Source organism: Tamandua tetradactyla, chromosome 3 (assembly GCF_023851605.1).
Source record: "Tamandua tetradactyla isolate mTamTet1 chromosome 3, mTamTet1.pri, whole genome shotgun sequence".
Lineage (NCBI taxonomy): Eukaryota > Metazoa > Chordata > Mammalia > Pilosa > Myrmecophagidae > Tamandua > Tamandua tetradactyla.
Genome location: NC_135329.1, coordinates 164013876 through 164029244, shown reverse-complemented (window position 1 = coordinate 164029244; position 15369 = coordinate 164013876). Strand labels below are relative to the sequence as shown.

The 15369-nt window shown below is 34.3% G+C and overlaps 1 protein-coding gene across 7 annotated transcripts in view; it reads left to right on the top strand.

Moving 5' to 3' along the window:
- The window catches only part of HIBCH (3-hydroxyisobutyryl-CoA hydrolase), a 149120-nt gene that overhangs the window by 33356 nt on the left and 100395 nt on the right, over positions 1-15369 (top strand). For 6 of the 7 annotated variants that reach the window (XM_077154455.1, XM_077154456.1, XM_077154450.1 and 3 more), the window contains 3 exons: positions 314-398; positions 5811-5891; positions 13612-13664. In XM_077154455.1, the coding sequence (XP_077010570.1) occupies positions 314-398; positions 5811-5891; positions 13612-13664 (219 nt within the window). The remainder of the gene's footprint in view (positions 1-313; positions 399-5810; positions 5892-13611; positions 13665-15369) is intronic. The other variant, XM_077154454.1, reaches the window with a different exon arrangement.

Genomic DNA, 15369 nt, shown 5'->3' with positions numbered 1-15369 from the left:
GAGATAGAGGGCTTGGCCTAAAACCCATATTTATTTACCTTGTTCTCAAAGTTATCCTGGCAAAGGTTTCAGATGCCATCATTAAGTTTGGATCACAGTCTTTTTTTTCCTGATATACTCATCTAGCAAACTTGTTGGAATAAGCTAATTTCTGTCAGAAAAGAAAAGGAAGTTAGGAACTGTTCTTCTGTGTATACTTTATAAAAGAGTATGTGTGTATTCATGTATGTGTATATGCACGTGTACACATATATAACTTTAATGCATTTGTATTTATAATATGCTTATATTATCATCTTTTGCATTTGAATAGAAGTGGGAACAAGATCCTGAAACTTTTCTGATCATTATAAAGGGAGCTGGAGGAAAAGCGTTCTGTGCTGGGGGTGATATCAGAGGTAAAAACCTTCCCATCTTCTAAATGCTTTTTTCCCCAGTAGATCAGATAAAGTATTAACAGATTTTTGAGTAGTTTGTGATTTCCTTGTATTTTAGAAATTTTTCATTATAAAGTTAATGCATTCTTAACATTAAGAAAAAAAGAAAAAATTAAAGATTTATCTTTTTTAACTAATGTTAGAATGAGGGGAATTTTTAAACCACATTTGTACCATTTTGAGTTTGCATATCTTGTCTCTCCCTGAATAATCCTAATTAAAATGTTCAGTTATGATATGTGAATTCACTGAGTTTTATTATGGAGTAACTGATATTAAGCGGTTGTGCTTGTCATTATAACCCTATACTCTGGCCATGCTCAGTGACTTGCCATTTTCCTAATATAACATTCTATCACATACTTCCATGATTTTGAACATGCTTTTCTGTTGTTTGAAATTTTTTATGCTTTGGTGTTGAACTCCTTGTTTTCCTGTAAAAGTTAACTCATATCTTCTGCTAAGCCGTGTTTCCCTCCATCATCCTAAAACAAGTACCCATTTTATAGCATTTATCCTATTATATTGTTGGTGCATTTTATGTGTGCTTAAATAAATAGGATTATACCTTAATTACCCATATACAACTGGTACTTAGGATAGTTACTTTGGTGTTTTTTTAAAAAAATATTTTTTATTGAGAAATCATCACACACATATAGTCCATCCATAATATGTAATCGGTGGTTAATATCATCACATAGTTGTGTATTTATCACCATGATCATTTTTAGAACATTTGCATCACTTCAGAAAAAGAAATAAAAGGAAAAAAGTAAAAGCTCCTATATTCCATATCCCTTACCCCTTCCTCTCATTAAATACTAATATTTCATTCTACCTAACTTTTTACCCTTTATTTATTTATTTTTATCCTTATTTTTTAATTCATCTGTCCTGGATAAAAGGAGTATCAGACACAAGGTTTTCAAATCACATGGTTACATTGTAAAAGCCTTATAGTTATACAGTCATCTTCAAGAATCAAGTATCCAGAACACAGTTTTAACAGTTTCATGTACTTTCCTCTAACCACTCCAATATACCGTAAACTAAAAAGGGATATCTGTATAATGCATAAGAATAGCCTCCAGGATAACCTCTTGACCCTGAAATCTCTCAGCCACTGAAACTTTATTTTGTCTCATTCCTCTTTTCCCCCTTTTGGTCAAGAAGTCTTTCTCAATAGGATAGTCACGTTGAGTCCCCATTTTTGGAGGGAATAATTTCAAATACGAGGGAATGGACTCTAATTCTTTAAAAACTTTTTGAAAGTAGTAGTAGTATTAGATTATAATACCATAATTTTCTGGCTTTCAAATTACTTAGGTAAACCTGCCTACCTGCTGAACTGTTAAAGACAAAAGAGACACAGTGTTATTTCTCAGGATTAATTAAGATTATGTACTTATCTGTATCAGTGCTGGTTGTCAGTATTTTCTGTATACTATTTTTCCATTTTGTTTCTTATGGAGTTGGCAGGGTCCAGGGTTTGTTTTTCCTTGTGTTTTTATTTTGTATATTTACTTGTTTTTTTGTATTAACACAACGATCTCTGGGTTGATTTGTTCACCAGATATACAAGTTTATGTAAACTGTTATATTTGGAATAAGAAGAAGTAAGCCTGATTCTGGACATAATGTCAAATACCTATTAAATTCAAAATAGCTTCAGTTTTAAAATTTCAGTTTAATAGCAACTTTTCTTAGACCCATTTGTTAACTGCATTATTTTAAAATTTGTTTTCCTCACCACAAGAATATTTTTAGAACTTGCTTTTTAGCCTAGTATCAGCCTTTTCTCTGGAGTTAGGCCTAGGATCTTATCAGTTTACAGATGGTCAGAGCCTTATGCATTGCTTCTTCTGACTGTGAGTTATTTCTGCATATAGACCTAACTTTATATTGCTGTTTGATAATATAGTTACAAATTCTAGAATTATTCCAGTTTAAATTTATAATGCTTTGGAGTCCAATTCCAGGAAATTGTTTCTTTAAAAAAAGTACAAGATAGTAAGTAAGTATGTGTAAAATTTAAAAATAAATTGATATTATGTATATTATTTAATTTTAATTAAATGAAATTAAATTGTTCTTATAACTTCTAATTCAGTATAAGATTTCAAAGAAATCTAAAACAAATTTTGAGGTAAAAGAGCTTCAATTCAAAGGCAATACAACTTGCTCTCCTCTTTTAGCACTGGTAAGCAGTGACAAGTAGTGAATAAAAAGAGAACAAATGAGTATCAGTGAAAGCCACAGAATGAGAAAATTTGATATCAAGTCTTTCTTTTAAAAGCTAGAAGAAGCCAACATTTGGAACATTTTAAAGGAAGATACATCAGAATTTTAGATAGTCTAAAAAAATCTAAATATTCAATAATTTGTATGTAACTATTCTCCATAAAACAAAAAAAAATGTATATAATACATTTGATATATAGTTTTAGCAGGAAATTACTAGGGGAATTAAAGACAGGAAAAGCATACTTAAATATGAGCTTGCAGTATATGGGAGAGAAAGCCTTGATAGCAGGTCTTGAGATTGGAATGGTAGCACTATAGGAGATGTAGATTCTGGCTAGTAGGAAATTGCAGTACAAATGAGTGTATTACTCAAAATTCTTTAGGAAACTGAACCAACAAGACATATATAATGTGAATATTATGAGATTTTTGTAATAATTGTCTCATGTGACTGCGATGGGCAAGTCCACATTCTGTAAGCAGGCTGCAAGCTGAAAACTCCAAAGCTTTTGATTAATTCCCCAGGAGAACTTGCTAATGAAAGTAGAGATGGAAGTTCTCCCTTCTGACTGCTGAAATCATCACTTCCTCTTTTAAGGCCTTCTGCTGATTGGTTGAGACTTTTCTTATTGTTGAAGGCAATCTCCTCGGTTGGTTGTAGATGTAATCATCCATAGATGCAATGAACTTACTGATGAGTTAAGACCATTGATGATTTAAATCCATGTAATATCCTCATAGTAGCAATCAGGCCAGTGCTTGTTTGACCAGACAACTGGACACTATAACTTGGCCAAGTTGACATGAACTTAACCAACTGAGTTAGTACTCATTATTCAGGAAATATTTACTGAGCACCTGCTTATTAAACCAGACGCTAGTATGCTGTAGCAATGTCTTTGATATTTTTAATAAATAAGAATATTACTATCTTATTTACATCTCTGCTCACTTTTTATCATTCTCCCTTAGCCCTTTAAAACTGCCTGTGGTTTCTCGAATTTTACTCTTTCTTTTCCTCCTCTCTTCGCTCCTCTCTTCTTTCTTGCCTGCATACCTTTGTAGATGCTACTTTATATTCTTGGGACTGGAATGGGCAGGAAATCGCTACCCATGTCTTCAAACTTGGCTCAGGCTTACCTCTTCTGAGAAGCCTTCTTTTAACTTCAATTCTCTTGCTTCAAACTTGGCTCAGGCTTACCTCTTCTGAGAAGCCTTCTTTTAACTTCAATTCTCTTGCTTCTGTTTCCACAACACCTCATTCTTTTTTTAAAAAAAAAAACATTTTTATTGTGAAATGTAACATATATATAAAATGATACATTTCAAAGTACACTGTAACAAGTAGTTATAGAACAGATTTCAGAGTTTGATATGGGTTACTGTTCCACAATTTTAGGTTTTTCTTCTAGCTGCTCCAAGACACTGGAGACTAAAAGAAATATCAATATAATGATTCTGCAGTCACAGCCATTTGTTAAATCCTATCTTCACTGTTTTCAAACTCCTCCTTCTGCTTTGATCCTTCTCCTAATCTTTTTTTTTTTGTTCGCAGTCACAGAGTCACATTGTGAAAGCTATATTATTATTCAGTCATCTTCAAGAAACATGGCTACTGGAACACAGTTCTATATTTTCAGGCAGTTCCCTCCAGCCTTTCCATTACATCTTGAATAACAAGGTGATATCTACCTAATGCATAAGAATAACCTCCAGGATAACCTCTCAACTCTGTTTGGAATCTCTCAGCCATTGACACTTATTTTGTCTCATTTCACTCTTCTCCTTTTTGGTTGAGAAGGTTTTCTAAATCCCTTGATACTGAGTCTCAGCTCATTCTAGGGTTTTTATCAATCCCCTGATGCTGAATTTCAGCTCGTTCTAGGATTTCTGTCCCACGTTGCCAGGAAGGTCCACACCCCTGGGAGTCATGTCCCACATAGACAGGGGAAGAGCAGTGAGTTTGCTTGTTGTGTTGGCTGGAGAGAGAGGTCACATCTGAGCAACAAAAGAGGTTCTCTTGGGGGTGAATCTTAGGCCTAATTTTAAGTAGGCTTGACCTATCCTTTGTGGAGTTAAGTTTCATATGAACAAACCCAAGATTGAAGGCTCAGCCTATTGTTTTGGTTGTCTCCATTGCTTATGAGAATATCAAGAATTCAACTTGGGAAAGTTGAATTTTCCCCCTTTCTCATCATTCCCCAAAGGGAACTTTGCAAATACTTTTTTATTCACTGTTCAAATCACTCTGGGATTTACTGGGGCATCACTCTGGACAAACCAACAAAATCTCACATCCTACTCAAGGTTCCATGTACTTAAGGTGTTCACTTAAGCTGTCTCCATAAGTTATATTAGGAAATGCACTAGTCAAAATATAAATTTTGTACCAAATAAACATATTTTGCTTTAGTCTCACAGATAAGTTGAAATTTTAAAATATTAATTACCATCCATTTTCAGCACCCTGCAGTAATGACATTCCTTTGTTCTTCCTCATGCAAAAACATTTTTTAAATTTGCACAGTACCTCATTCTTATTGAGGGCATAGCATAAAGTGTTTCGTAGTAGTCTGTCTCTTCTAATCAGTCTGAACTTCAGGGCAGTCATCTTATATTGCTGTCTTGTTATCTGTAACATAATAGATGTACAATAAATGTTTCATGGTGAAATAAATGCAGTAGAAATATTTAACTAGATGGAGTAGCACTTTATTTTTGTGTGTGTATGTACTGTATTTATGATGTACTTTATTGCAGTAAGATGTATTACTGAAGCAAAGGTATAGCCATCAAATATTTATTCATGCTAGAGAAAACTATCAAAAGAAGATGCAATTTGTGGCTATTTATAATTTCCTTTTTAAGTATAATACTTTGTAAGAAATTCTTAATAGGAATTTTTGCCTTGAAGCTTTGACATCAGACTATGCCTAATTCTGTGTCTGTAATGGGCAACTTAAAAACTTTAACAAGCTTTCTAGAGTCTCCTTCCAGTTACTTAATATCATAAAACTTTAAATTCATTCTGATATATTCACTGGAAAATACCTTTTGTGATTTGTAATGGTCTTTCCCTCCCTTGCCCCCCTCTTTTCTTCCTTCCTTCCCGTTTTTCTTTTGTAGCAATCTCAGAAGCTGCAAAGGCAAAACAGACATTATCTCAAGATTTCTTTAGAGAAGAGTATTTGCTGAACAATGCCATTGGTAAGTGTGCTCTGCTAAGAGTTTTGAAAATGGAATCAAGAAATAAGTGCATGGTGTGATTTATTTAAAAATGTCGTCTAAAGAAACTGATCCTTATGTACTGTGTGCCAGGCTCTATGCCAGTCACTGTGGTAAAGGATAGTTGGAGTGATGGACATGGTTCCAGCCCTCGTAGCTTATAAGGACTAGTGGTGAGAGACACATTAAACAAATGATCATACAAATAAAGTTCAAAGTGATTTTTGTATAAATAAAGATGATTAAATTATTTAGACAGTTTATTCCAAAGTAATCCACATTTTAATATTAGTAAGCTATACTTAATTACCTATTTGTAATGAAGTCACTGTGACAACATGGATTCTGTTTATATGACTGTCTCTCTTGGAAAACAAAAAACTTGGATCTCAGTTTTCTGTACAAATCTGTGACATGAAAATTTTCTTAACTTTAAGAGAACTCTGGGATGAAAATTTCTTTACAGTTGAGGTTCCAGCTTTCATTGGAAGTGAAGCTGTACTTTTATCAAGATGAATTTCAAAAGTTAAATTATAGGTGGTAGCAAAATAATTGTGTATCTATTAGTTTTTGCTTGATGTTTTAAGAAATTCATTTAAAGAAGTATAATACTACAATGTTTTAAAGTTACAGTTTAGCCAACTTTGTTGCTTTCCTTGGTGCTATTCCTTTTCCAGAAGTAACTGTTATTATTAATTCATAGTTTGTCTTCCTAGTCTGTGTTTTATATTTTTACCGTATATTTGTGAGCAATATAGTGTTACTTTGTGGTTTTGAAATTAACATAAATACTATCTTACTCTATATACCATTCCATAACTTGTTTAACATTGTGGAATGTAACTGTTCTATGTTATTCAATATTATGAATATACCTTGAATTATTTATGTTACACTAATGAATGTTTAAAGTTATTTCCAATTTTTATTAACACAGATTATTGTGTCCTTGTATATGCCTCCTTGGTACCCACGTGCAAAAGTTTTTCCAGAAGTATTACAAATAAAATTGGTATATGATAGAGTTTATGGTATATCATAAAGTTTGTTTCCAAGTTGTTCTTTAAAGTATAAGACTTTCTCTACTCATCATTTTTTTTAATGTTCAGGTTTTTATTAATAATTTTGGAACAAATGCAGTAATGAATTTTTATAGTTGTATAACATTTTACAAGTTTGAAAGAATTTTCACATATACTAACTAAGCCCTCACAATATCCCTGTGAGGTAGGCAGAGTAGGTGTTATTTTCCTATTAGGAGAGGAGAACAAGGCTCAAGGCTCAGAGGTGAAATGAGGTCACACAGTTGGTAAATGATGGAGCCAGAACTAGAACCTGGGCCTTTTGACATGCGCCTCCCTGAGGACAACACATTATGATATCCTATGCTATATAATCAACATTTTTCTTCTATGATGTTGATTGGATCTGTTTTAATAAGTTTTATGCCACCTGTCCCTGATATCAGAAAACAAACTGTGGTGGGTGTTTCTACGTTGTTACAGAATGATTTCTGTCAGACTTATCAAGTACCATTCTAAGGTGAAATTTGATATTTTAAGCTTTGAGGATCCTTAGCTATATATTCTAAATTATATAAGCAATTTTTTTTAGAAAATTCTGCAAAATTATTCCTAGGTTAAATTTATTTAAACTCAAGAAATACTGAATAGGACTGGTTATATTTGTGAAAGTTTTTGAATCTTTCCCAATAAAATTTTTAGATGTGTATAAATGAAAGATAAGGAAAAGTTTTTAGGAACATACCGTGCTGGGAAACCTCGGCACAGTTCACCTAAATGCAAGTCTCATCACACAAATTTGTTTTCCTTATTGACTTTATTGAGGAAGGAGAACCATTAGAATCTACTTTGAGGTTTGATCTCATCTTACATGTGACATCTTTAGCAACAAGCTAGAAAAAGTATCTGAATTATACCAATATGAGGGTTCAAGAAGTAGTGATTAAAGCACATGTGCGAGATGGAAGAACACACTTGCTCTATAGTGGTTTTGCCTCAATCCAGTAAAATATACCTATCAAGGCACATTTTAATAAACTTATTATATCTTCTATGTTAAATTTAGAACTCTGGAGTGAGTAGAGTTATCAACTTGGTATAAAAGACTGAAACTGAATGTAGCTGACTATATGTCAAAGCAGAGTAAAAGTCAATAGGCACAGAAGACAAGGGAAAAACCAAACTGCTCTTGACTATAGGAAAAAAAACAGCAAATATATAGCCTTCAATTTAAGTGAAATAACAACAGGCATGTAGAACATGTTTTAAAAATATAAAAATGGAGATACTTAGCAGTACCATCAGGAATGATAGTTTAAAATTTCTGGTTTTGACTTTTTTAATTTAAGAGGAATGGGGAAAAACATAAACCTATGGGGATAAAGAAAAGAAAGGGGATCTAGAAAGGGTGTTGAGAGAAAGTTGGAAGTTAGGAAAGACCAGAAAACAAATACATTCAAAATGGATTTAGAATCCCTCTAAATCAACCTCAGAAATGTTTCCTAAATTGAGAGATTTGGTCAACGAATTTAGTGACAATAAAGGTGACTTTTTTTGCCTTACAAAGAAAGTAGTATTTTAATGTAGATTATAAATACTGCTGTTAAAGATCAATCATTGACCCTACTGTAGAAATTGAAACTTAAGTGCTGCTGTCAGTGATACATGGCAGAAAACTGTTTCCAAAAATAGCCATGGTAAGACTTGGCATTAATGAAACTCTTAACTTTTTGTACTTAAAGCCTAATGAGAAAACATTTCTACTCTTACTAATGGAATCTAACAGTCTTAACTAAAGTGAAAAATATTGCAGCTACATTTAAGTTTTCTAAGATACAACTTGAGAATATCTAGAATGTTCTAGTTCAGTGTACTGTTCAAAACCAACTATACTTCTGAAATGCATCTAGGCTAGACTGCATTCCTTACATAGTATCTTCATCATCTTCATGTTTTCTCTTTAATAGGTTTGATTCATTGGCAGTACTCTGTCATGAAACCATATTGGTGGTAATAATATTTTTGGTCTAATCATTGATGGATTAATTAGAACATTCTGAATTGCAGTTGTTGCAGGAACTGGTTTGGCAGGTATGGACTGAAATGATGGAATCTGCACTGTAAATCTTTGGTTTGTCACTGACACTGGAGTTGCAACTTCATTTAGGATAGATACTGTTGGTGGGGCTGCTATAATAGGAGTGGTAGATCTGCTACCAATAGCACCAACACTTAACTGTGAAACTAGTCTTCCTTAGTATGCTGGTTTTGTATGTACCCTAGAAAAGCCATGTTTTAATCCTAATCCCATTTTGTAAAAGCAACCGTTTCTTCTAATCCCTGTTCAGTATTGTATGTTTGAAACTGTAATTAGATCGTCTCCCCGGAGATGTGATTTAATCAAGAGTGGTTTTTAAACGGGATTAGGTTCAGGCATGTCTCCACCCATTTGGGTGGGTCTTGATTAGTTACTGGAATCCTATAAAAGAGGAAACATTTTGGAGAAAGCTAGAAATTGAGAGAGCAGAGCAGAACGACATAGCCACAAGAAGCAGAGTCCACCAGCCAGCGACCTTTGGAGATGAAGAAGGAAAATGCCTCCCAGGGAGCTTCATGAAATGGGAAGCCAGGAGAAGAAGCTAGCAGATGACACCATTTTTGCCATGTGCCTTCCAGATGAGAGAGGAACCCTGACTGTGTTCACCTTGTGCCTTTCCAGATGAGAGAGAAACTCAGTGTTCACCATGTGCCTTCTCACTTGAGAGGGAAACCCTGAACTTCACTGGCCTTCTTGAACCAAGATATCTTTCCCTGGATGCCTTTGATTGGACAGTTCTATAGACTTGTTTTAATTGGGACATTTTCTTGGCCTTGGAACTGTAAACTAGCATCTGATTAAATTCCCCTTTTTAAAAGCCATTCCATTTTTGGTATATTGCATTCTGGCAGCTAGCAAACTAGAACACTTGGCTAGGTTCCTTTTTAATCAAGGACTTCAGCCTATAATTTGGAGCTGTTAAACAGTGTCTATCAGGTAGGAGTCTAGGTCCTGCATTGAGATTAAGCAGTGGTAAAGGGGTTTGATTTTTCTGCCTTGTAATACCCAGTAAAAAATCTCTTGGGGAGGAGAGGTTAAAGATTGGTCAGCATGATACTGATTGCCAGTCTCACATCATCTGCATCAACATTAGGTTTTGTAGCATGGTTTGAATAAATTTTTGCATCATCTAGAATTGTTGTCACATATCCAAAACATCTCTTAGGGCATTCTGTGGGGCCTCCATCTTGGTTGGCTCCATGTTATCCAGCATTTCCGCCATTTTTGTTGTTAAAATTTACATTTGTAATATCTCATTGTGGCTTTAATTTGTATTTTCTTGAGCACCAGTGAGGCAGGAGATATTTTCTTATTGTAATTATTCAGGATTTTTTTTCCTTTGTCCATCTTTGTATTGGATTGTTTGTCTTTTCCTAACTGATTTTGTAGGAGTTCTTTATTGTATTGTGGGTTTAGCTTTTGCTGTTTATATATGTGCACTTCTCTCAGTCTGCTACTTTATTTAAGTTATCTTTTGGTATATACAAGTATTTGATGCATTGGAATGTATCTGTTCCTCTTTATGAAGAAAATACTTTTTTCCTATGCTGAATTTATTAAGATATTCTCATATTTTCTTCTATTAATTTAATGTTTTGTTTCTTTACCCTCTAGGTCTTTGTTCTACCAGAAACAGAGCAGCTTTTAAAAAAGGGAATTTACTGTTTCAAGTTTTTAGCTCTAAGCCTGTGGTGATGCCCCAATTAAAGCAAGACTATAGAAATGTCCAATCTAAGGCATCCAGGGAAAGATTCCTTGGTTTAAGAAGGCCAATGAAATTCAGAGTTTCTCTCTGAACTGGAAGGGCACATGGTGTATGTGGTGACGTCTGATAGCTTTCTCTCTAGGCTTCTTGCCTCATGAAACTCCCCCAGGGGGTTTCATGAATCTCTCCAAATGTTTCTCCTAATTTTTCCTCTTTTAAAGGATTCTGATAAAGTAATCAAGACCCACCTGGAATGGTTTGAATCCCTTTAACCAAAGGTTAATACCCAATTTGGAGAGCCGTATCTCCTTTGAGATAATCTAATCAAGTTTCCAACCTGCAGTGCTGAATAGGGATTAAAAAAAATAGCTGCCTCCACAGGATGGATCATGAGTAAAACATGGCTTTTCTAGGCCTCATAATCCTTTCAAACTGGCACAGTCTTATATACTAAAAATTTCTTGCATGTGATATCATCTAACTTTTATTTTCCAGATAGAAAGCCAAATATTCCAGTTCCTTTTACTGAAAGGTCCATTCCTTCCTCGCTGATTTTAATGATACCTCTGTCATATGCCATGTTCTTACATGTTCCTGTGTCTTTTGTTCGTTGGCCTATTTGTACTTAGTTGAAACTGTAGTATAGTTATTATAGCTTTTTTTTTTCTGCATGGGCAGGCACTGGAAACCAAACCCAGGTCTCTGGCATGGCAGGTGAGAAAATCTGCCGGCTGAGCCACCATGGCCTACCCCATAGTTATTATAGCTTTTATGTGTCTACAAAGAAGCGCAAATTCCTCTTACTTTCTTTTAGCATTGTCTTTACTGCTCTTGGACTTTTGATGATCTTTATGAATTTTAGAATTGATTTTCTGGTTCCATAAAAGATCTTGTTGAGATTTTGATTGGAATAACAATGAATTATAGGTTAATTTGGAGGGAATTGACATCTTTGATACTGAGTTTTCTCATCCATGAATGTGGCAAATCTCTTCACTTTTTCGTGTAGACTTAAAAAAAACTGTATGAAATTATAGCTTAAATATCATAGACATCTATTTCAAGTGTACAATTCATTGATTTTTTTTTAGTAAAGTTACCACATTGTGCCAACATCACTTCTGTTACTAAATTTCATGGTAATTAATTTCCTACACTATTTTCCAATTGACAATTTCTGGCATATAGAAATGCTTTTGATTTTAATATCTTATTCTTATCTTGCTGTTATTTGTTATTGATTCTGATGGTATTTCTGTTGATTCTCTTGGCTTTCCTACATAGCCAGTTCTATCTTGTGCATATAGCTTTATTTTATTTTATTTTTTTGCATGGGCAGGCACCGGGAATCAAACCTGAGTCTGCAGCATGTAGCTTTTATTTTTAAATGTCTTCTTTTTCAGTACTTATATTTATGACTTTTCTCATTGTGTTATATTCTGGCTAAGACTTCTTTTATAATGTTGGATGATTGTAGTGGTATCTTATTCCTGATGTCAATGGGAAAGCTTTTAAAATTTGACTCTTAAGTCTAATCTTTTTTGTAGACTTTTTTTTTTTTTTTTTACCAAGTTCAATATGTTCATTCTTTTACAAATTTCTTAGGAATGATGTTCAGTTGTAATTGTGGCAGTTGTTATCTAGTGTGTGAGCATCTAATTTCCCCTTTTCTTTCTATTGGCAGGAGGCAAGCTTCCTTACTGAATTCCTAGTTTAGTAGATAGAGTTTTCTATTCTTGTTTTACAGATGGAATAACTCTTCCTAACTTGAGGTTTTATACAGTTAGCTCATTGCATAGGTTATGTGCCCCAGAACCAACCTCCTCTCCCTTACAATGTACCACACACACTCACATCCATGACCTTTTTGCCTGTAGCTTCCACTAGGTTTTGACTTTTGTTTCTGACACTTGGTAATTTCCCTTTGTTGGCTTCAAACTTGGCTATACATCTAAAATATTTTCTAGCATTTCTATGTCTTTCAAGTAGGGTTGGGGAAAGAGAGCAACTTCCCAGTTGGTACTTTCTCGGTGAGCCAAATTGAGTGGACGTCTGTTGGTTCTTTAAGTCTAAAACTCTACATACTATAATTAGAATGTTTTATTCATTCTAATGTTCTATACTAGTACTGTCCAATAGGACTTTTTTGCAAAATGGAAATATTCCATATCTGTGTTGTCCAATATGGTAGTTATTGTCACGTGTGGCTGTGGAGCACTTGAAATGTGACTAGTATGGCCAAGAGACTGAATTTTTAATATAAGTGGCTAATGGCTACCATATTGGAAAGTGCAGTTCTATACAAATAAAAGGAAATGGGAGAAAACCTCTAAGCAGTTTGAGAAGAGTTTTGTAAAAACTGCTTATACAGAGAGAAAATCTTCAAGGTATAATTTATGTATATTGCAATAGACATAGTCAATAAGGAATATGATCATATCTTGCTTCATGTTCTGCAATAATTAGCTTTATATTTTATATTTGAAATATATGCATGTATAGATGAAATTATGTATGTGTGGGTAGGTACACGTGCATGGGTTTGTCTCTTTCCCAATAAGTAGAGAAATTTCTTTTTATAGTTTCTAAGAAGCTAGAGGTCAAGTAAAAGTTATTGTGAGTGCTAATTATATTTGTCATTAGCTGAATTATATAAGGCTTTCTGGTGATTCAAATTAAAGTACTGAGTTGTTTAATGAATAAAAGATCAGGACTGATATTAACAAATAACATTTACAAGTCATCCATTTATTCTACTTTGATACTTACTGAAAAGTTTCCTAGGGAAAATACTCAGAAGTCATGTAACCTATAATTTTTGGTAAAAAGTGCATGTACTTAAAATATCATAACTACCTATAGCTCTGTCTCTTTTAGATGCCTGTCAGAAACCATATGTTGCCCTTATTCATGGAATTACAATGGGTGGAGTAAGTATACAGTTTTACTCTCATAATTGATATGTCAATTGTATAAAAAGTAAAAGTTAATTACTAAACAGGAATGAGTGATGAATATAATACAGTAGCGCAGAAGCTCTTTGAACCAAAATCATGTATGGATTTTGGATCATTGCAGATTTAGATATAATATTTGCTTTTAGACTATCTCAGTCAAAAAGAATATTTTATATTCTTAACTATAGTATGTGCTCTTTTTATAAAAAAAATTATTCACACACTGTATATCCACCAAACAAAAAGCTTTCTCCCTTCCCTGTTCCTTCTATCTTCTTTTAACCTCTAATCTTCTTTCTTTATGAATTTTCTATTTCTAGACGTCCCATATAAATGACTTCAAACAATATATGTCCCTATCTGCCTTGGTTATTTCACTCAAATAGTGTTTTCAAGGTATATACATGTTGTGGCATAACTCAGAACTTCATTCCTTCTGATGACTGAATAATATTTCATTGTATGCTTGGGAAATTCAAGTGTTTAATCAGTATTTTAGTATATAGTAAAATAAAAATGAAGTTTTCAGAGTGGTTATCTTTTGAACAAAATTATGTCAAAGTATGTCATTCTCGTGTTTCTGAAAGGGTCACAGAAATTTTTTTTATGAATAGAACTTTTTTTTCCCAGTCTTGCCTAGGAAGCCCAGTTTTAATTTTCTTTACTCTTTATTTTAAATATCTGAGTTCATAGTTTCTCAAACTAACATATAAGAGGAAAGCAAATTTGCTTTAAAAAATAAAAGTTTAAGTATTGAATAGAGAAAAATCATTCCATTTTTATTCCTTGTATGTAGTGCCATTGCCATGTCTCTCCCTAGCTGACTTGGATTTGAAGAATTGGCAAATTTCTCTTCTCCCTACCCTTCCCCTCTCTCTTTTCATTTTACAAGAAAAATAGTCAACCCAAAATATGGTTGCAGTGTGATTATTTTTTTTGTGTGTTACTCAAAGAGTGTCATATAGTGTGTCTTTTAAGATGCTGCTGGGAGGAAGGTGCCAAGATGCAGCTTAGCAAGGTGCACGATTTAGTTCATCCTTCAGAACAGCTACTAAATAACCAGGAATGGTTACAGAACAGCTCCTGGGGTGCCATATTAGTGACCGGACACACAGCGTACCCCAGTCTGGACCAGCTGTGAGCCCCCACAGAACCATGAGTTCCCCAAACCACAGTGGCCAGTGCCCCACCCTAACAGGCTGCTTCCCAGAAGGGAAAGGAAAGGGACTTTACCAGTAGCAGGGGCTGAGCGCAACCAAATGCTAATTGTGGAATTAATTAACAAATTTTGATGACTAAAAATCGGCCCCCAGCTCAGGTGAACCTGGTCAAAGCGGAGGTCGCTCATTTTTGCCCCAGTGCCAAGGGGACAGGGCTGACAGAAAAAGAAAAAAAAAAAAAAAGAAACAGATATTTGTTTTTGTGGCTGTGTTTCTACAAAGGCTTGACTGCCTTTGGATACAGCAGAAGGACTTCTTAGGCTGCAACTGCCCCAGGCATAGGCAGAAACAAGCTTGCTTGAGGGCTTTTCTGGAACCTGTGCCTTCCCCAGGGGAGGGGTGAAGCCCAACTCAGGTGGAATCCCTCCCTCAAGGAATTCAAACACCAGGGCTTGGTAATTTGAAGCCATTAAAACCAGCCTACAACCTCTCCTCTGTTTCCACCATGCCCCCAGCAA